The sequence below is a fragment of the Cardiocondyla obscurior genome, linkage group LG01, assembly GCF_019399895.1.
Source record: "Cardiocondyla obscurior isolate alpha-2009 linkage group LG01, Cobs3.1, whole genome shotgun sequence".
NCBI classification, from domain to species: domain Eukaryota; kingdom Metazoa; phylum Arthropoda; class Insecta; order Hymenoptera; family Formicidae; genus Cardiocondyla; species Cardiocondyla obscurior.
This window is the reverse complement of record NC_091864.1, coordinates 4,078,199-4,102,564: the sequence shown is the minus strand read 5'-3', so window position 1 is coordinate 4,102,564 and position 24,366 is coordinate 4,078,199. Positions and strand designations below refer to the sequence as shown.

Below are 24,366 nucleotides of genomic sequence, written 5' to 3'. Positions count from 1 at the left end.
AAAATGACAATAATCTTGTCATTGACAAAACAGGCGTGGATATTGATAACATCAAAGACCACGAGCCTGAAGGTCGTCGCATTATAGACGTGCCGTACTTTTTAAAAGAAATGCACAGAACATTTGATAACCATGCGCGCGGAATCGAGTGCCAATTTAAAGATTGGATACTCGTAAATTCCCAACGCCATGGATTGTTAACTCAATTCTTTTTCAAATGTAAAATGTGTCATTTCGAAACAAATATCTGGTCTGAACCAAAGAGACCAGATATGCTAGACATAAATAAAGCAACTGTAGCTGGAACTATTACAGTTGGAATTGGCTATGCTCAATTACAAGAACTGTATGCAGCCCAGAATATCTCTATAATGTCTGAACCGACTTATATACAATATAGAGAAAATATACTAGAAGACTTTCAAAACACAGCCATGACAAATATGATAACGGCTGGGGAAGCTGAGAAGCAACTCGCTATTGAAAGAAACGACGTAATAGACGGCATTCCGTATATAACCGTTATTGCAGACGGTAGCTGGATGAAGAGATCGTATGGTACTAATTACGATTCTCTTTCTGGCGTTGGAGCCATAATTGGTTACCACACCAAAAAAGTTTTATTTGTGGGCGTGCGCAATAAATATTGCTCAATATGCAACATGGCAGAGCGCAAAGGTATAGATGCAAAAGCTCACAAATGTTATAAAAATTTTAATCGCAATGCAAGCTCTACAAGAATGGAAAGCGATGCTATTGCTGAAGGTTTTAATTGTAGCCTGGAAATGCATGGTTTAATATATAAAACTGTTATTGCTGACGGTGACAGTAGTGTATTTCAAACCATTCTCGATAACGCACCTTACGAAAAGCAAGCGGTGACAGTAAAAAAAATAGAATGCGTCAATCACTTGCTCCGTAATTTGTGCAAAAAATTAAAGACTGTGTCAGAAATGACTCAGACAAAAACAAACAGGCAGCGTGGCTTTGTACAAACGCGAAATATTGTAAAAATCAATATTTTAAATATCCGGAAGGAAGTACAAAGCCTAGCAGAATTACGGCGAAAAGAATCAAAACCTCAACATTGCAAAGCTAAAGCGTTGCAAAAAGATATATTGAACATTCCAAGTCACGTTTTCGGTGAACATAGGCGTTGCGAAGCACTTGGTCGAATGTGCAAAAGCAACAAAACAGAAAAAAATTATGTTCCGTATTTAAAACTGTTTGGTTTATATGAAAAAATAGAAAATGCGTTTATACGTCTCAGTGGTTATTCTGACAGTTTGTTAATAAACTGTACTAATAATCCCGCAGAATCGTTCAATTCGATAATCTGCAAAGAGATTAGCGGAAAACGCATAAATTATGGTAGACGAGGCTCCTATAATGCCAGAATAGCGGGAGCAGTTGTGCAATATAATACACAACAAGTTCTTACCGAACTGCATAAAAATATGTGTGACAGTGTTCCGCCTATTATAGAGAAACTGGAAACACGTCGCCAAATAAAAGTTGCGAGAAGTAGAGAATATCGCCAAACAGAAAGAAAAACAAAGAAATTTAAAAAACAGGCAAGCGCAGATTGTTATTACGGTCCGCAATCGCAAAAGCCAGACCTTCCGTCTGATGTTGTCGAACAACTACGTCAATATCATGTAGAACAGTTGGAGGAAAATGCCAATAATAGCGATGTTATAGAAATGTTAACAAGAAAACAAAGTGAATCCGAATTATGGTTATCACTAAGACGAAAAATGTTAACGGCATCAAATTTTGGAACTGTATGTCGCATGAGACCGACGACGTCTTGTGCAGCGACAGTAAAAGCCATTTTGTATCCTCCATTTATTGATAACGAGGCCGTAAAATATGGTCTCGAAATGGAGGAAGTTGCAAGAAAAGAATTGGCTTTGCAATTAAAAAAAGAAATAAGACCTTGTGGAATGTTCATAGATAATGAAAATCCATGTTTGGGTGCTTCTCCTGACGGAGTAATCGATGAAGACGGTCTTGTTGAAATTAAATGCCCTTTGTCAGCTGAAAATTTAACTGCAGAATCAGCTGTACAAACATTAACTTCTTTGAAAAGTATATTTGATAAAAGAAACCCAAATGAAATGAACAAAAATCATAGATATTTTTATCAAGTACAAGGACAGTTAAACATAACGCAACGACAGTATTGCGTTTTTGTTATCTGGACGCCAAAAAGCATGAAAATTACATTTGTAAATAAAGATATTGCTTTTGGAAAATAAAATGCTCCCTTTCTTGAATCGCTTCTATTACGACTGCATGCTTTCAGAGATCTTGGATAGTCGTCATAATAGACATATGCCGATTAAAGATCCGGAATATGTAATAGAAGCAAAAAAGAAAGTGGCTATAAACGAAAGTAGCCAAGAAAGCAATCAACAATGTGCACGACAAGTTGAAAATCTTGACGAACAAGATACATTTGACATGTCGTGTACAAAATTAGAAATTGATACGATTGTTAAAAATATGGACCAATATGACGATTGTACATATATTGGTACAACGTATCAAGAAATTATAACTGAGGAGGACAAGAAAAGACGACAAATCAATTTAGATAAAATCGTTATTCCTTTGTCTTTAGTCAGACAAAATATCTTGTCTAACGACATGTTAAATGATGAATCGCTAGATTCATTTTTACGTGTTGTAAGAGAAAGCTCTCCCTTTGAAACACAAAGCGTACAATATCAGTCATATCCTGATATTATTGAAGCTAGTAAGGGTAATCTGAGCTTACAAATTATCGGTGGAAAAAGTAGCCATTCAAAACAGTTTGACGCATTACAAGAAGTTATGCATTGGCGGTGCATATTTTTTGATGGCATCAAACTTCGTATGTATGACAGTATATCTAATAGTACATACGACAGTTTGGCTGCTAAGGAGAAAAATTACATACGTCTCCGATATTCCACGGTCAGGCAATGCGACATCATTTTTGAAAAAGTTGATGTGCAACCTGACGCTATAAGTTGTGGCATTTATACAGCTGCTTTTGCCACAACAGTTGCCTTAGAAGATAATCCGTGCAACATAAAATATTCAACAAATGTAAAGTGTATGAGACAACACTTTATGAAAATTATAGAAGGCAATGAACTTCTACCTTTCCCTACAAGAGAGTAATAATATGCATACATAGATATGTATTTTATTTATTACTTTCAGTTTCATACGGGAAGAAAACGTCTCAATAAATAAAAACGGTACTAGCACAATAAAAGCCACAAACGTCGTTTTAGATGGTACTGATTGTAAAGAAAATCAGATGCATCTGTTATGCGACGACATTGGTAATATGATTGCTAGATGCGTTTTTATAAATAATTGTATTATAAAGTCAGATGCGTTTTTTATGACGGTACTGATTTAATATAATTATTTGTAACATTGCAACGGAGAGACGAATACAATATACTTGGTAGCGTCTTTCTCGTGAATGTTCTGCACGTGACAGAGTTTTTAGTGGGTATTGCTGATTAGCGGTGAGTCCCACACTACCTGAGGGACCGGTTCCCAGGTGTGCGTAAATGCATTTTCTCCCCACACGTAAAAAAATAAAAAAAAAAAAAAAAAAAATTAGTTACATTTTTATTGTCGACAGCGTAATAAACAATTTATTTATAAAAAATATGATTTCTCTCTGCACATGGTATTATAAAAAAAAATTAAAAAAAAAACTATGAGTACATAACGGGACTCGAACCGGCGCTCACACGGTCGTCAAATTAGCAGGCCCGCTGTTAGCCGTTGCGCTACAGATATTTTATTAGTTTAGACTAAGTTACTGGTATTTGTATAATAATAGTATCATTTAAACATTTACAAGAAATGTATGTAATAATCAGCTAAATTACTAAAGATTGAGTATTCTTGCTGTTAAATTCACATATTTATTGTAAATGTTAAAATGCTACTGTGTCAAGTATCAACTATAGTACTTTCTACTTATAAAAGTCATAATTTATTCATTCATGTATGTAGCTGATACCAAAAATAAAATATGTATAATATATACATTTTTGTAAAAGTATTGTACATATATTTCTTGTAGTATCAAGTACATATATAAATTGTTACAACTGTTATTATAAAAAACAGAGTACATGCCTACGCTCTTACTTTATGTTATGTTTTTACTTGAAAAGGGGCGAGTGGAATCGCACAATTAAAAGATTCGGTGAAGGACTATATTGGTATTTATTATTATTTTAATAGGCAGCGGAGTGTACAATCCGACTCCGTGCTAGATCGCCAGTACACTGGTGAACAAAAGAAGATGCGCGAGCAGGGAGATAATCCCTACTCATATAGGGACAATAAGAATGCTGATGCATTAATTCAGCAGGGTCGCACGCAAAGATTAATAATATATTTAATATAGAAATACATAACATTTTATAATAAAATTGTATCATGTCCGATACATGGAACAATGGCACCAAAAAATTTACATGGATTGTGTGAAAAACATAAATAAATTATTTATTTTTTCTGCTGTGTGTTTCACACATTCCATGTAAATTGTTTGGTGCCATTGTTCCATGTATCAGACATGATACAATTTTATTATAAAGTAAGAGCGTAGGCATGTACTGTTTTTTTATAATAATAATAGTATTTATTTTCCTTTCGGAGTACGCTTGATTATTCGTTTCATTTACATATTTACATTTTTCTATTTCTACATCTATTACTACTTTATTTTACTTTACTACATTTTACTTTTTCCACTAATCACTTCCACACCCATGCATTCCATTTTCCATTTTTCTTACATTCCCCTTATTCCCTTTACAATTTATATTTGAAAACCTTTCCCTTTATTCTTACCCATCTCTAAACCTATGCAACCATTTCCAATTATCATTTTACAATTTTCTTTTCTTCTTTTTACATTTTCTCTTCTTTACTTTGTTTTTTACAATAACAGTTGTAACAATTTATACAGGGTGTCCGGTTCGTTTTGTCACTCTTGAAATTTTGGGGTAGACAATAATAATTCAAGACGAAAAATTTTATACAATTATGCAAAATTCGTCACCGTTGATTTTATAAAAATTATAATGTCTCGGCGAATGAACGCTAAGAAATCTATGGGCTAGGCGCGGCGATGGCATTGTTTAGTTTTTTGCGGAAAGTAGCCGAATCGAATAATAATGATTGGCGAGCGGGTTCGGTGAATGAGCTCTAAGCAACTTAGGAGCCGGCCGCGGCGGCGACGGTGTTTATAAAAATGTTATCTGAGTCAACTCAAAAGGGGACAATCGCGAGCGCATTCGTTTCATTTTTGCCGCATTGATTTTGAAACGTATTGAAATCTTTGCGGCAAAAATGAAACAAATGCGCTCGCGATTGTCCCCTTTTGAGTTGACTCAGATAACATCTTTATAAACACCGTCGCCGCCGCGGCCGGCTCCTAAGTTGCTTAGAGCTCATTCGCCGAACCCGCTCGCCAATCATTATTATTCGATTCGGCTACTTTCTGCAAAAAACTAAACAATGCCATCGCCGCGCCTAGCCCATAGATTTCTTAGCGTTCATCCGCCGAGACATTATAATTTTTATAAAATCAACGGTGACGAATTTTGCATAATTGTATAGAATTTTTCGTCTTGATTTATTATTGTCTACCCCAAAATTTCGGGAGTGACAAAACGAACCGGACACCCTGTATAAATTGTTACTACTGTTATTGTAAAAAACAGAGTAAAGAAGAGAAAATGTAAAAAGAAGAAAAGAAAATTGTAAAATGATAATTGGAAATGGTTGCATGGGTTTAGAGATGGGTAAGAATAGAGGGAAAGGTTTTTAAATATAAATTGTAAAGGGAATAAGAGGAATGTAAGAAAAATGGAAAATGGAATGCATGGGTGTGGAAGTGATTAGTGGAAAAAGTAAAATGTAGTAAAGTAAAATAAAGTAGTAATAGATGTAGAAATAGAAAAATGTAAATGAAACGAATAGTCAAGCGTACTCCGAAAGGAAAATAAACACTATTATTATTATAAAAAAGCAGTACATGCCTACGCTCTTACTTTATAATAAAATTGTATCATGTCTGATACATGGAACAATGGCACCAAACAATTTACATGGAATGTGTGAAACACACAGCAGAAAAATTAAATAATTTATTTATGTTTTTCACACATTCCATGTAAATTTTTTGGTGCCATTGTTCCATGTATCGGACATGATACAATTTTATTATAAAGTGTTATGTATTTCTATATTAAATATATTATTAATCTTTGCGTGCGGCCCTGCTGAATTAATGCATCAGCATTCTTATTGTCTCTATATGAGTAGGGATTATCTCCCTGCTCGCGCATCTTCTTTTGTTCACCAGTGTACTGGCGATCTAGCACGGAGTCGGATCGTACACTCCGCTGCCTATTAAAATAATAATAAATACCAATATAGTCCTTCACCGAATCTTTTAATTGTGCGATTCCACTCGCCCCTTTTAAAGTAAAAACATAACAATTGGCGACAAGGATTAAAAAAAAAAAACTCAAAACCTGCAAGATTTTGCATAAGCTTCTAGAAGCTTTCTTCTTGTCACACGTCATCTCAGCACCTTCCCCCCTTCAAGATAACGAAGACAAAGAGAACCTACAATGACGACTCAACACTTACCTTATTCTACGGGGACTATTCCAGTGCAAAAAGTGGCGATTACAAATCCAATGCAAATTGACGTTTACGACCCTACTCGTCAAACCTTGGATCGCTGGCTTCAACGTTTGAGAGGAGCTTTCAAAGTCTTTCAAGTCCAGGAATCTGACAGGTCAGCTTACTTACTACATTTCGTAGGAGTTGACGCTTTTGGAATTTTAAGTGACCGCCTGGATCCTGTCGACCCGTATACTCAATCTTATAGTGTACTTGTCGAAAAATTAAAAAAATTTTACGCACCGGAACCTCTTGAAATCGCTGAGATTTACATCTTTCGCAAAAGAATGCAACACCCAGAAGAAAATGTGCAAGAATACATGGCAGCGCTTCAAAAACTTTCCTTATATTGTAAATTTGGAGAGTATTTACCAACGGAGCTTCGGAATCAGTTTGTTGTTGGCCTAAGGAATCATCGAATTCAATCTAGACTTTTGGAAACAGTCGACCTTACCAAGGATAAGGCATTAAAAATCGCCTGTGGAATGGAGTTAGCGGAAAAAGAAGTCAACAAACTTAAGGAGGAGAACCCTCTTGAAACTGCTGTCAACTACGTAGGATCTGGCTCTAAACGACGACCAGTCAAAGGAAATCAAGAAGCCAAGCACCCTGGGCCACGAAAAAAAGCGTCCAAATCAACAAAGCGTTCGAATTTTCCTAATGATAAGCGCTCGCCTGTAAGAAATACTAATAATGTCATTTGTTTTAGATGTGGACAGGGTCATTACGCGACCAGTTGTACTCTCCCTCAAACGATTAAATGTAAACAATGCGGCGGCCTTGGGCATTTACAAAAAGTTTGCAAAAAGTCTGGTCACACCAATTTATTGGAGGAAGTATTTTCTATTGAAGACGTGCATTTTGAACATAGGGCAAAGTTCTTAGTCCCGCTTTACGTGGAAAATCGACGAATTACTTTTGACGTGGATTGTGGCTCAGCTGTTACTCTGGTAAGCCACAAATGGTTGCGGAATACATTTCCCAATCTTCAAATTTTTGAGACTACTTTAAAATTGCGCTCTTATTGTAAAAAAAATTTCGTACCATTGGGTTATGTTCAAGTTAAGATTAAAGATTTAAATGAAATTAAGATTCTCAATATGTATGTCGTTCAATACGATAGAAATCCTTTATTGGGTCGTAAATGGATTAACCAACTGAAAGTTTTGGCAAATATTAAAGAAAGTTTAGAAAATGTCGGAGATATCAATCTTCTTGAAGATGCCAAACAAAAGCACTTAACGGGGTTGTTCCAAAAATATAACAATGTATTAAGCAAAAATTTCGCGTTTATTAAAGGCTCATTTAAAATTAAAACCTAACACAGAGCCAGTGTTTATCAAACATCGTACTGTTCTTTTTAAATTAATGGAAAAAGTCGAAAAAGAATTAGATCGCATGGAGGAAGCCGGTATTTTAGAAAAAGTCAATTCAGCAAGATGGGCAACCCCGATCGTTCCCGTATTAAAAAAGAATGGAGATGTTAGAATCTGCGGAGACTTTAGTATTACAGTTAATCCAGCTTTAGTTATTGATGAGCACCCATTACCTACCATTGAGGAATTATTGTCCTCAATGTCTGGTGGTACGATATTTTCAAAAATTGATTTAACACAAGCGTATCTACAATTACCCCTTGCGAAAGAAGATTGCGATATTCTTACTCTAAGCACTCATAAAGGTTTATATAAGTGTAACCGATTAATGTATGGTGTAGCATCGGCACCGGCCATTTGGCAGCGAACAATTGAATGCATTCTACGAGGAATACCTGGGGTAGCAGTGTTCTTAGACGATATTAGAATTGCCGGAAAAGATTTGAAGCAGCATTTTGAAAGGCTTGAAGCAGTTTTAAAACGATTATCGGAACATAATATACGCATTAATTTCGATAAAAGTTCTTTTTTAAAAGAACAAATTGCTTACTGCGGATATATTATTAGTAAGAAAGGAATATGTAAGGAACCTGCAAAAATTGAAGCGGTACAAAGAATGCCTAGACCCGCTAATCTTACGCAATTACGAGCTTTTCTTGGACTCGTAAATTACTACGGTCGTTTTATTTCAAATTTAAGCGACAAATTACATCCGTTAAATACTTTATTACAAAAAAATACTCCCTTTAGATGGTCAAAAGAATGCGAGAAAGCTTTTAAAAATATTAAGATTGAATTCGGGAACAACAAAATTCTAATTCCTTTTGACCCTAAGCTACCCCTGTTACTCGCCGTAGATGCTAGCCCGTACGGAGTAGGTGCAGTACTATCACACGTTCTTCCGGATGGCTCGGAACATGTTATACAATACGCCTTAAATTCTTTAACTGCAACCCAAAAAAAATACGCTCAAATTGACAAAGAGGCGTTTGCTATTGTTTTTGGAATTAAGAAATTAGATCAGTATTTATATGGAAATCGTTTTACCCTTTTAACAGACCATAAGCCCTTGGCTCATATTTTCAACCCACAAAAAGGTATTCCAACTTATAGTGCTCTCCATATGCAGCACTATTCAGTTTTTCTTCAAGCTTTTAATTTTGACATTAAATATCGGAAATCCGAATTACACTGTAATGCTGATGGACTTTCTCGATTACCCTTGCCGGAAACTAAAGTCGGGGACTTCGATACAGTAGACGTTTTTGAAATTGAAAATATAGAAATATTACCCGCAACGGCAAAAGATATTTGTTCCGAGACATATCGAGATAATACACTCCTTAAAATTCGACAAAATTTATCCTCCGGCAAAAGTTTAGTTCCCCTTGGTTATTTGGATGGTGAATTCGCATTACAAGACGGAATAATTTTAAGAAAAGAATGAGTTGTTATTCCACAAACATTAGGCGTAAAGTATTGCAAGAATTACATTCCGGTCACTTTGGCACTGTGCGAATGAAACAATTAAGCAGAAATTTCTGCTGGTGGCCGCAGATCGATAAAGACATCGAAGAAATTACTAAAAATTGTTCGGCGTGCCTAACCTTTACTAATAATCCAAATAATAAGCTTAAGCATCATTGGGAACCAGCGTCGAAACCGTTTGAACGCATTCACGTCGATTTTGCTGGCCCTTTTATGGGACACGTCTTCTTAATCTTAATCGACGCATACACTAAATGGCCGAAAATATACATTATGAAAAATATGTCGGCTTTAAATACTATCAATAAATGTAGAGAAACTTTTGCTCGTTTCGGCCTTCCCCACGTTTTAGTTTCTGACAATGGCAGAACGTTTATTGCTCAGGAATTTCAAGATTTTCTTAAGGGGTTATACCTAGTAGGAAATTTTTTTTTTGGCCATTTTTTTTTATTGGCTTAAATGATGTATTGAAGTGTCTAAAATGATGTCCAAAAAGATTTATTACTATAATAATTTTTTAAGTGCTCAAAAAAATTGATTTTTTAAAGCGCCGCGCGCCGTTCCGAGCGCGCCAAATCGACAAAATAAATATCGGAGTAAGTTTCACCTTTAAACTCTTTACCGACATAGCTTTTTTTTCTAAAAAGACGTACAGAAGTCACTGCTTGGGTTATAATTTGGGGAGTAACTAAGCATGTTTCATATTTTTACCTGCGTATCCTTTTGTACCCAGGCAAGATCCTGTTTTCAAAAGACGTGTAACCGTTGTGAGTGTCGGTCGCAATTTTCTCGTGTGGTATAGTGGTCAATATAGTTCAAATCATGAGTAATAAAATATATGAAGGGCATAAAGAAACTAAACAAAAAACCATCGCTAGCAAACGGAGCAATATAAGTAATCGGAAGCCACCTAATCGACACTCTATGGACAGCGTTCCGCATCATCTGACGCCGCCAAAGCCTCGCGCCGTGACTCTAAATCGGCCAGGAATGATTTAGAGAGGCAGGAAAAAAATATTGAAGGGTAGTTATATGGTGCTGGGATAGCTGAGTAAAGGTAAAAAAATCAGGAAGTCTGTATCTTAAAAATTTCATGAAGTAAACTCATTGTCAAATTTTAAACACGTTTTTCTCGAAATCACATTTTTACGCGCGGCTAGCAGCAGAACTCGAGTAATTTTTATCCGATTGACTTGAAATTTTAACTGTAGCTTCTTCGATAGATTATCTACTGAAGTACACACGATTTTTAAGATCGGTTAACAATTACAATTTTTATAAACAAAAAAAAGTCGATTTTTTTACGAAAAAATGTACTTATGTTTCAAAATTCTGCCAAATTAACAAAAATTAATATTTCTGAATGTCCATGTGTACTTCAGTAGATACACTCTTTTAGATTATAAAAAAATTTTTTTTATTGTTCCAGGAACATTTGTTGATGACTTCTACTGCTAGCCGTAGAAGGCATACAAAAAAATCGACCTATTTTCTATGGACTGTTAATCCGCCATTTTGTTTTCGATTTAAAAAAAAAAAATTTTTTTGTACATATAAAGATAGGTGTATTGAGCCCTCAAAATTCCAAATTGATCCATCCATTCATTATATCACAAAAAACTGTTAAATATAAGCTATGATTTTGGCCTTTCTACTAGGTATAACCCCTTAAACAAAACTGTATTATTCACAAACGTACCGCTCCATATCATCCTGCAACTAACGGGCTTGCGGACAGATTCGTTCAAACCTTTAAGCAAGCAATGCGTAAATTAAACTTTTCTAATAGCAATATTAAAACTAGTCTGCAAAAATTTCTCTTTCATTACAGAATAACGCCACACCCGGAATTACATAAATCACCCGCTGAAGCAATAATCAATAGAAAATCACGAAGCAGACTGGATTTAATATTCCCGAAATTAGATACAGATAAAGAAACGTCTCCTCCTAGTGATACTATACCTATAAGAGAATTCAAAACGGAAGACCCAGTTATTGTAAGAGATTTCTTAAGTAAAAATGTGAAATGGCGTTTCGGTAATATATATAAGCGTATTGGAAAATTACACTACCAGATAAAATTAAATGATGGACGCCTTTGGAAACGTCATCTTGATCAAATCAAAGCAATCGGATCCAACCTCGATCATACTACCGTTCTAGATCATAATCCTCCATCTCAAGGCAAACCTAATGATACGATGACATTACATCCTGCGACATCTAAGAATTTTGCCCTTGCTGATTCAATTGCTCGCACAGCTGTTAATGCTAACCGTGACCCATCTATTATAATAATAAGCAATACAGAGAAAGAGGAAACTGCCCGTTCACGTACTTCATCCACATATTCTTCGCCGACTCATACACCTTCCGCACGTACCCCTCACTCACCTACATCGCCTTCTCAAACACCTTCTCCGCATACACCTGCTTTCGAATCTCCCTTATCCGATATAGAACCAGAACTCGCCCGCCCAAAAAAAATTCGCAAACCTCCTGAAAGATACGGCACTGACTTTTCCTCCCCCTTTTAAGTTTCAGTAAATAATGTAATTTTAAGATTACAGAGGGAAGAGTTGTTATGTATTTCTATATTAAATATATTATTAATCTTTACGTGCGACCCTGCTGAATTAATGCATCAGCATTCTTTTATTGTCCCTATATGAGTAGGGATTATCTCCCTGCTCGCGCATCTTCTTTTGTTCACCAGTGTACTGGCGATCTAGCACGGAGTCGGATTGTACACTCCGCTGCCTATTAAAATAATAATAAATACCAATATAGTCCTTCACCGAATCTTTTAATTGTGCGATTCCACTCGCCTCTTTTCAAGTAAAAACATAACATAAAGTAAGAGCGTAGGCATGTACTCTGTTTTTTATAATAACAGTTGTAACAATTTATATATGTACTTGATACTACAAGAAATATATGTACAATACTTTTACAAAAATGTATATATTATACATATTTTATTTTTGGTATCAGCTACATACATGAATGAATAAATTATGACTTTTATAAGTAGAAAGTACTATAGTTGATACTTGACACAGTAGCATTTTAACATTTACAATAAATATGTGAATTTAACAGCAAGAATACTCAATCTTTAGTAATTTAGCTGATTATTACATACATTTCTTGTAAATGTTTAAATGATACTATTATTATACAAATACCAGTAACTTAGTCTAAACTAATAAAATATCTGTAGCGCAACGGCTAACAGCGGGCCTGCTAATTTGACGACCGTGTGAGCGCCGGTTCGAGTCCCGTTATGTACTCATAGTTTTTTTTTTTTTTAATTTTTTTTTTATAATACCATGTGCAGAGAGAAATCATATTTTTTATAAATAAATTGTTTATTACGCTGTCGACAATAAAAATGTAACTAATTCTTTTTTTTTTTTTTTTTTTTTTTTTTTTTTTTTTATTTTTTATTTTTTTACGTGTGGGGAGAAAATGCATTTACGCACACCTGGGAACCGGTCCCTCAGGTAGTGTGGGACTCACCGCTAATCAGCAATACCCACTAAAAACTCTGTCACGTGCAGAACATTCACGAGAAAGACGCTACCAAGTATATTGTATTCGTCTCTCCGTTGCAATGTTACAAATAATTATATTAAATCAGTACCGTCATAAAAAACGCATCTGACTTTATAATACAATTATTTATAAAAACGCATCTAGCAATCATATTACCAATGTCGTCGCATAACAGATGCATCTGATTTTCTTTACAATCAGTACCATCTAAAACGACGTTTGTGGCTTTTATTGTGCTAGTACCGTTTTTATTTATTGAGACGTTTTCTTCCCGTATGAAACTGAAAGTAATAAATAAAATACATATCTATGTATGCATATTATTACTCTCTTGTAGGGAAAGGTAGAAGTTCATTGCCTTCTATAATTTTCATAAAGTGTTGTCTCATACACTTTACATTTGTTGAATATTTTATGTTGCACGGATTATCTTCTAAGGCAACTGTTGTGGCAAAAGCAGCTGTATAAATGCCACAACTTATAGCGTCAGGTTGCACATCAACTTTTTCAAAAATGATGTCGCATTGCCTGACCGTGGAATATCGGAGACGTATGTAATTTTTCTCCTTAGCAGCCAAACTGTCGTATGTACTATTAGATATACTGTCATACATACGAAGTTTGATGCCATCAAAAAATATGCACCGCCAATGCATAACTTCTTGTAATGCGTCAAACTGTTTTGAATGGCTACTTTTTCCACCGATAATTTGTAAGCTCAGATTACCCTTACTAGCTTCAATAATATCAGGATATGACTGATATTGTACGCTTTGTGTTTCAAAGGGAGAGCTTTCTCTTACAACACGTAAAAATGAATCTAGCGATTCATCATTTAACATGTCGTTAGACAAGATATTTTGTCTGACTAAAGACAAAGGAATAACGATTTTATCTAAATTGATTTGTCGTCTTTTCTTGTCCTCCTCAGTTATAATTTCTTGATACGTTGTACCAATATATGTACAATCGTCATATTGGTCCATATTTTTAACAATCGTATCAATTTCTAATTTTGTACACGACATGTCAAATGTATCTTGTTCGTCAAGATTTTCAACTTGTCGTGCACATTGTTGATTGCTTTCTTGGCTACTTTCGTTTATAGCCACTTTCTTTTTTGCTTCTATTACATATTCCGGATCTTTAATCGGCATATGTCTATTATGACGACTATCCAAGATCTCTGAAAGCATGCAGTCGTAATAGAAGCGATTCAAGAAAGGGAGCATTTTATTTTTCCAAAAAGCAATATCTTTATTTACAAATGTAATTTTCATGCTTTTTGGCGTCCAGATAACAAAAACGCAATACTGTCGTTGCGTTATGTTTAACTGTCCTTGTACTTGATAAAAATATCTATGATTTTTGTTCATTTCATTTGGGTTTCTTTTATCAAATATACTTTTCAAAGAAGTTAATGTTTGTACAGCTGATTCTGCAGTTAAATTTTCAGCTGACAAAGGGCATTTAATTTCAACAAGACCGTCTTCATCGATTACTCCGTCAGGAGAAGCACCCAAACATGGATTTTCATTATCTATGAACATTCCACAAGGTCTTATTTCTTTTTTTAATTGCAAAGCCAATTCTTTTCTTGCAACTTCCTCCATTTCGAGACCATATTTTACGGCCTCGTTATCAATAAATGGAGGATACAAAATGGCTTTTACTGTCGCTGCACAAGACGTCGTCGGTCTCATGCGACATACAGTTCCAAAATTTGATGCCGTTAACATTTTTCGTCTTAGTGATAACCATAATTCGGATTCACTTTGTTTTCTTGTTAACATTTCTATAACATCGCTATTATTGGCATTTTCCTCCAACTGTTCTACATGATATTGACGTAGTTGTTCGACAACATCAGACGGAAGGTCTGGCTTTTGCGATTGCGGACCGTAATAACAATCTGCGCTTGCCTGTTTTTTAAATTTCTTTGTTTTTCTTTCTGTTTGGCGATATTCTCTACTTCTCGCAACTTTTATTTGGCGACGTGTTTCCAGTTTCTCTATAATAGGCGGAACACTGTCACACATATTTTTATGCAGTTCGGTAAGAACTTGTTGTGTATTATATTGCACAACTGCTCCCGCTATTCTGGCATTATAGGAGCCTCGTCTACCATAATTTATGCGTTTTCCGCTAATCTCTTTGCAGATTATCGAATTGAACGATTCTGCGGGATTATTAGTACAGTTTATTAACAAACTGTCAGAATAACCACTGAGACGTATAAACGCATTTTCTATTTTTTCATATAAACCAAACAGTTTTAAATACGGAACATAATTTTTTTCTGTTTTGTTGCTTTTGCACATTCGACCAAGTGCTTCGCAACGCCTATGTTCACCGAAAACGTGACTTGGAATGTTCAATATATCTTTTTGCAACGCTTTAGCTTTGCAATGTTGAGGTTTTGATTCTTTTCGCCGTAATTCTGCTAGGCTTTGTACTTCCTTCCGGATATTTAAAATATTGATTTTTACAATATTTCGCGTTTGTACAAAGCCACGCTGCCTGTTTGTTTTTGTCTGAGTCATTTCTGACACAGTCTTTAATTTTTTGCACAAATTACGGAGCAAGTGATTGACGCATTCTATTTTTTTTACTGTCACCGCTTGCTTTTCGTAAGGTGCGTTATCGAGAATGGTTTGAAATACACTACTGTCACCGTCAGCAATAACAGTTTTATATATTAAACCATGCATTTCCAGGCTACAATTAAAACCTTCAGCAATAGCATCGCTTTCCATTCTTGTAGAGCTTGCATTGCGATTAAAATTTTTATAACATTTGTGAGCTTTTGCATCTATACCTTTGCGCTCTGCCATGTTGCATATTGAGCAATATTTATTGCGCACGCCCACAAATAAAACTTTTTTGGTGTGGTAACCAATTATGGCTCCAACGCCAGAAAGAGAATCGTAATTAGTACCATACGATCTCTTCATCCAGCTACCGTCTGCAATAACGGTTATATACGGAATGCCGTCTATTACGTCGTTTCTTTCAATAGCGAGTTGCTTCTCAGCTTCCCCAGCCGTTATCATATTTGTCATGGCTGTGTTTTGAAAGTCTTCTAGTATATTTTCTCTATATTGTATATAAGTCGGTTCAGACATTATAGAGATATTCTGGGCTGCATACAGTTCTTGTAATTGAGCATAGCCAATTCCAACTGTAATAGTTCCAGCTACAGTTGCTTTATTTATGTCTAGCATATCTGGTCTCTTTGGTTCAGACCAGATATTTGTTTCGAAATGACACATTTTACATTTGAAAAAGAATTGAGTTAACAATCCATGGCGTTGGGAATTTACGAGTATCCAATCTTTAAATTGGCACTCGATTCCGCGCGCATGGTTATCAAATGTTCTGTGCATTTCTTTTAAAAAGTACGGCACGTCTATAATGCGACGACCTTCAGGCTCGTGGTCTTTGATGTTATCAATATCCACGCCTGTTTTGTCAATGACAAGATTATTGTCATTTTCGTAATGTAAGATATTTTTTACAGTACCTTTTTCATTACTTATTCGTTCCAGACACTTTTCTTCCGAAGCCCCTGGTAAACATCTTTCAATGCTTCCTTCGTCGCTTTTTACGTCGGGTTGGCTTTCTTGTCTTAGTATCTGTCGTCTGTAAGAAAGTAATCCATATTTTTAATAAAAAAAAATTAAAAAAATATTATTTGTATACATGTGTGTGTGTGTGTAATAATATTAAACATTTTTAATAATAATGAATTATTTTTTTGCTTATTTTTATTGTCAGTACCATCGAAATCGACGCATCTGACTTTTGAAACGCCAGTACCATCCCGTGGGATGCATCTGACTTTTGAAACGCCAGTACCATCCCGTGGGATGCATCTGACTTTTAAAACGCCAGTACCATCCCGTGGGATGCATCTGACTTTTAAAACGCCAGTACCATCCCGTGGGATGCATCTGACTTTTAAAACGCCAGTACCATCCTCCCGTGGGATGCATCTGACTTTTAAAACGCCAGTACCATCCCGTGGGATGCATCTGACTTTTTTTTTATACTATAAAGTATCTAAAATATTAATTTTTTTATCTACTAGTATTATCATATATTTGTATTATGTTTTCATGAAAATCGGTTATAATAGCGACTTTTTGCGGCAACGACGGCTAGCGTACATGAGCTAGCGTTGATGTATGTATGCAACATAATACACGAAACATGGTTGACATCTATCGACACATGTACATATTTCGTGTATTACGTTTCACGCACACCAACGAAATCTCACGTACGCTAGCCGTCGATGCCGCAAAAAGTCGCTGCTGAAACTAAAATGTGTAAATAATATTTCAAAAATCATTCATGTTACTCACTTTTTTCTCCATCCTTTCCTTTGTGAATATCGGGGACAGGATGGACGCAACATCTTATTTTTTATGTGTCGATCCATGTTGTTGTATTCACAACAATATTTTCGCGAACACGTGTAAAAATAATACAATAAAACTATATTTCAACTATTTCGCGTGTTAAAAATCACAAATCGTTGCACACGATTCTCTCACGTATTACACAGAGCAGTGCAACGATTGTGACTGTTTGTTTCACTCCGCGATTGTCATTTTATTTAGCGCAAGCGGGGTGGTGCGGGGTACGCTGTGTATGACGTCGGCGGGGCCGGGGGCGGTGTACACGGTGTACACTGACCGGCAATAATGGCCTGACGCTCTGCGGCGACGGCAGCTAACGTGCGTGAGCTAGCGTGGTGTGCGTGAGGCCACACCGCGGAGCGCGTACGTGAGCCGTGAAGCGCCGAGAGAAGCGAAAGGACGGGGGAAAATTTGGTGGGAGGCGTTCTCATGCTCTATCCCGCTCGCAACCCGTGCGTTTGAGAGAGAACGCATGAGTGGTCGCTAAGAAAAAGTTATAGGCGCACCTTCGTTCTCTCGCTTGCACGCGTTCGTGTTTATACGGGCGCGCAAGGATAGAAATAGATCGCAAGAGTACGCTATTAATTCTAGCATATACTTCAAGACATTTCGCGATAATGACAACCGAAATTGAAGACCCGTGTTACTAATGTTATTAAATATATAATTCTACGTTGCGTGTAATTTATTTTCGCGATAATTTTTCGACAAATATATAAATAATATCTCGAGAAAGAACGCATGGGAGGACGGTGCGAAACTGTTAGAGGTGCACCTCCGATCTCTCGCTCGCACGCGTTCGTGTTTATACGGGCGCGCAGAGATAGAGATAGATCGCAAAAGTACGAATTATAGCGTATACTTTAAGATTTTCGCGACTAATGATAACCGAAATTAAACACCCGTGCTACTGATATTATAAATATATAATTTTACGTTGATTGTAATTAATTTTCGTAATAATTTTTTGACAAATAAATAATGTCTTGAGAAGACAAAAAATTCTGTTTTCTGTCTTGAAAAGACAATTTAAAATTCTGTTTTCTGTCTTGAGAAAGACAATTTAAAATTCCATTTTCTGTCTTGAAAAAGACATTTAAAAAAGACGGTATTTCAAATTGTCTTTTTCAAGACAGAAAACATAATTTTAAATTGTCTTTTTCAAGACAGAAAACATAATTTTAAATTGTCTTTTTCAAGACAGAAAACAGAATTTTAAATTGTCTTTTTCAAGACAGAAAACAGAATTTTAAATTGTCTTTCTCAAGACATTATTTATTTGTCAAAAAATTATTACGAAAATTAATTACAATCAACGTAAAATTATATATTTATAATATCAGTAGCACGGGTGTTTAATTTCGGTTATCATTAGTCGCGAAAATCTTAAAGTATACGCTATAATTCGTACTTTTGCGATCTATCTCTATCTCTGCGCGCCCGTATAAACACGAACGCGTGCGAGCGAGAGATCGGAGGTGCACCTCTAACAGTTTCGCACCGTCCTCCCATGCGTTCTTTCTCGAGATATTATTTATATATTTGTCGAAAAATTATCGCGAAAATAAATTACACGCAACGTAGAATTATATATTTAATAACATTAGTAACACGGGTCTTCAATTTCGGTTGTCATTATCGCGAAATGTCTTGAAGTATATGCTAGAATTAATAGCGTACTCTTGCGATCTATTTCTATCCTTGCGCGCCCGTATAAACACGAACGCGAGCAAGCGAGAGAACGAAGGTGCGCCTATAACTTTTCTTAGCGACCACTCATGCGTTCTCTCAAACGCACGGGTTGCGAGCGGATAGAGCATGAGAACGCCTCCCACCAAATTTTCCCCCGTCCTTTCGCTTCTCTCGGCGCTTCACGGCTCACGTACGCGCTCCGCGGTGTGGCCTCACGCACACCACGCTAGCTCACGCACGTTAGCTGCCGTCGCCGCAGAGCGTCAGGCCATTATTGCCGGTCAGTGTACATAGAGTACGGCGTTGACGGTCGTCATGCGGGGTACGACGTCGGCGGGGACGCGGGCGGGCCGCGGGCGGGGACAGGTGCGACACAATTAAAGAATATTAATATATTTATTTTTATATTTTTATATTTATTTTTACATATACAAAATAATATTATTTGTAATAAAAATAATGGGACTGAGGCGGTTGCGGGGGCGGCGGCGGTGGCGGCGGTGGCGGGGGTGGCGGTGCGGGGTACCCGGCGTAGGCCGGGTACGGTGTTGGTGGCTGCGGTGCAGGGTACCCGGCGTACGCCGGGTACGGTGTTGGTGGCTGCGGTGCAGGGTACCCGGCGTACGCCGGGTACGGTGTTGGTGGCTGCGGTGCAGGGTACCCGGCGTACGCCGGGTACGGCGTCGACGGTGCCGGCTGACGCCACCTATTTTTTCTATCTTTAGCTACGGCTTTCTTGATTATATTTTTTATTTTCTAAAAATAATTAAACATATTAATATATTTTTAATTTTTTTATAACAATGTAATTCTAAACTTACTTTTTTATTGCCATTTTCGGCCTTGTCGCGACTTGGCAATCTTACGGTCGGCGCCGTCGCCGCTGTCACCGCGGTAGTCGGCGGATTTACCGATTCTTCGGGCTTCTTCTTTCCTTTTTCCATCTGAAAAGAAACAATTTAATTAATATGATTTTTTACTGTGACTAACTTAAATAATTACCTCTCTGAATCGACGTTTGGAAACAACTGATGTACTATCGCTTCGTGCTAGAAACACAGCTTGTGTGTCGCAATATACACATACGCGCGAGCACACACACAAGCCGCGAGACCAAGAAGAAGAAAAAGATAATATCAGACGGAAATGTTATTTTAACATATAGTTAGTGAGTAAGTTTGATAATTTATTAATGGGGCATAATAAAAAATTATAACTTTGTGCATATTTGTTATTTTTTGAGGATATATTATTTTCTTAAGACAGTGCTGGAATTAGTTGCAGATTTCAGAGACTCCTCCTCCTTTTCCCTCTGATTGACGGCGAGTCGTCAAACCGCGCGCGCGACGCTGTTTCTCAGGAGCGTTTTGTTATTTAAGAAATAGACTGGGGTAAGGGATATATTTAATATCAATTATAAGTTTTTCACATCACCTACGAGGTACTATTATTAATGCGTTTTTTTAAGTGGTTTCCAGTAGGCCTATACGCATCAATAATAGTACCTCGTAGGTGATGTGGAAAACTATTATAATTGATATTAAATATATCCCTTACCCCAGTCTATTTCTTAGATAACAAAACGCTCCTGAGAAACAGCGTCGCGCGCGGTTTGACGACTCGGCCGATCGTCAGGTGTAAGGGGAAAAGGAGGCGGAGTCTCTGAAATCGGGCCAAAATGTGCAACTAATTCCGAGCACTGTCTTAAGAGAAAACGATGTAATTTCTGAAAATATACAATATTTTAGTTCATCCTTAATTCAAAAGATATTAGTAGAAGCACATACTGCAGGTAAAAAGTTTCACGTGATTGTAGTTGATAGTACACCGTGGTTGGAAGGCAAAGAATTGTTGAGACGTTTAGCAAAACATGGGATTGATTGTTCTTATATACTGATCAATGCTCTCATCTTTATTATACCAGAGGTAAATAGTTATGTTCACAGCAAATTTTAAGAGTAATTTATAAATTAATAAAACAAACCAGTCACATATATGTACAAACATGTTTCTAATTGTTTCAAATATAGAGTTAGGAATAAATGTAGCAATAAATGTACTATTTTGTTTAGGTTATTAAAGTTTTCTTAGGTGCTCATGCAATATTAGCTAATGGAGCAGTAATGTCAAGAGTTGGAACTGCATAAGTTGCTTTAATAGCAAAAGCCTGTAATGTTCCTGCCTTTAATGTTCCTGTTTTAGTAGCCTGTGAAACACACAAATCAAGTGAAAGAGTACAGACTGATTTCATCGTTCATAATAAATTAAGTAAGTAAATAAATAACGAGTTTTACAATATAAATATCTATAATATTAGTATTAAATTTTATGTTGTAATTACATTGACATTAATTTCATATTAATACTTCTTTAAGGGGAAGTTAAAGCCGTCGCCGAACTTGCACGGCGTCGATATGTCAGGCCAAGCGCAAATTCCGTACCGGAACGTGGCAACATCTGGAGCTTTGTAATACGCGTGCACATAAGAATAACAGACCTTTGCCTGTTTGCTAGCTTTGCCTGCTTGTCTATCCTGTCCTGTCCATCTTGATGACCATGTGCAAAGAGGAATCATATTTTTTATAAATACATTGCTACAGCGCAATAACAATTTATTTATAAAAAATATGATTTTTTCGTGCACATGGTATTATAAAAAAAAAATTTTAAAGTAATGGTAGATATCGGGAATACTAATCAAAAAGTCAAATACCATTTAGTAAAATTTGTAACCGTTACTGAGTAAGAAATTAGTAAATTTTGACGAATTAGTGTGGAGCAAGTAATGAATCTGGCGCGGCATGTGAGGGCGGATGGGCCTTAGGGAGAGAACGGGGATTAAATGCCGCGCGATAATTGTGGGGTGGGAGTGGGAGGAGTTAACGCGTGGTGTGATAAACAGGTATAGAGGGTGGGTACCCGCCCTCACCTTCCGCGCCCGACTCATTATGTGCTTCGCGTCAATTCGTCATAATTCCGTAATTTCTTACTCGGTAACAGTTACAAATTTTACGAAATAATATTTGACTTTTCAAATAGTATTCCGGATATCTATCTACAGTTGCCAAGAAAGAAATCTTAAATCAAACGCTCTGTATAAGACTGTCTGTATCAGTATACATAATATTATGTTTATTTTGATAAAATGGTTGCATGTACTGATGAAAAAATTCATACAAACATGTTTTAGATATGTCCAGAATGCACATTGCAACATAGATCGGTTTATTAAATTTCACTTCAAGTGAAACGCATTTCGATCGCTACCAGATTCTCGGCGAAGACGCTACAACTATGAAAATTCGGTTTCGAGATCAATGCCTCAGCGCAAAATCTGCCCTTCCAATGTGTTACGAGCCTTACATCAACATAATTGCACACGTTCTCCATAATTTTTTCAAATACTGCATCATTCATTAATTTATACAAGTTTTTTTCAAAATTAGTTTTTGCAAGCGTTCTAAATTTAGTATTCAGTTCTATATAAACACGTAGCCATGGAGATTGTTTGAATTGTAATATGCGATGTATTTTTGTAAGATGCAGTCCATGATACATACATTGCTGCAAATTGCGATAATGAATGATGTAACGTTTCGTATCATATAAGATTGCGAGAAGCTTGTCCTGCCGCTTACCGGGCGGCTTATCACGCGTTGGACAGAATAGTAAATCGACATGCGCGTAGTGTAGACGTTGTGACGTTGTGAATACTCTAAATCAATCTCGAGAATGTAGCCATCAGGTGAATCTAGTGGTACACTTATCGCGTCAAAATTCGAAGCATTGTCACCCCATTGAAATTCCGCGTATGGTAGCGGTTGACACATCGCTGATTCATATATATTATTTACATCAAAATACATCAAAATACATCAAATATGTTGACGGTTTTGATAAATCGTATTACTGCATCTACTTGCTGTTAACATGGGTATATCTACCAGAGTATTAACTCAATTTAACTCTTATTTCACGTTCGATGAACATAACCATATCGATGTCGGTAAGAAATTCAAATTTAATATCTGTATGTTTTAACATCGTGTTCTATGTAAAACCAGGTAAAGTGTAATAATACGCTGGATCAAGCTTATAACTCGCTGTACAGCTGTCTCTAAAATTGTCGAATGTCAGCCAACAACAAGACATTAGTTTTTAAATATAAATCGCTGTACTTTCCAAGAGTTTAAATTGAAAATTATTGCCAGATATCTGCAGCCTATGCGTAATTGCTCTCGGATACTATGTCATCTGTCAACAAACTGTAAAACGATTCATGTGGTGGTAAATATAAGTCTTCTAACTTTTCAATAGAATCGATATATTCATATGGAAAGACACCTTCACGCGTTAATAAATTAAAATCTTTTTTTATTTAAATTAGAAAATTCGCATCGTGACACTTGCAGTTTGTCCGAACTTAAAAAAGATGCTAATTTCTTAAGAGTAGCATTTAAAAAATTTAATAAATTGATAAATTGTAATTTTATAGTCATTTCTCTTGTCAGTAGTACTTTTTACATTTTTTGTAAACAATATATACTTTTCTTTTGTAATGAGAAGCAGTTCTACTGATCTCTCAAAGGCTGTAGATATTTTTTTGATGATAAAATGCGCGTTATAACCTGATAAATTGTAAAAAACTATAGGAGGAATACAATTTGAATCCATATAATTTATATTACAGTTTGAGTGTGCAGGTTCTCTGTATTGTCCAGTTAAGTGACAATGATCACGCACTCGCGTATCATCGGCTACAAACGGCTTTTCACACATATGACAATGCGTAACTCTTTTGAATTCTTCCCAATCATTTTGTATAAAAGCTACCGTGGATAACTTGCTGAATAAAATTGTCTTTACGCTGTGAGCTAAATTTCTAAGTTCTTCGATAAACCATGAAACACAGTTGTTATCATCATATGAACAGCGCACATAGTACCTTATGCTAAATACCTTGTGATATTGATGTGCGCACGTAGATGTTGTAAGATCCGCATTCATATTTTTGAAAGTGCACTCGAAGTCAGCATATACAACAAATAACATTTGTTCCTTCCTGTTATAATTATTAAAACTTAACCATTTGTCATCCTCAC

The 24,366-nt window shown here is 36.2% G+C and overlaps 1 protein-coding gene across 1 annotated transcript; it reads right to left on the bottom strand.

The window, feature by feature from the left end:
• Positions 1-13,066: 13,066 nt before the first annotated feature.
• On the bottom strand, positions 13,067-17,009 carry LOC139108623 (uncharacterized). Its single transcript, XM_070667068.1, has 2 exons — positions 16,951-17,009; positions 13,067-16,790 (listed from the first exon to the last, which is right to left on the bottom strand). Exons 1-2 carry the CDS (start codon positions 17,007-17,009, stop codon positions 13,472-13,474), a joined length of 3,378 nt encoding a protein of 1,125 aa, XP_070523169.1. The 3' UTR covers positions 13,067-13,471.
• Positions 17,010-24,366: the final 7,357 nt, after the last annotated feature.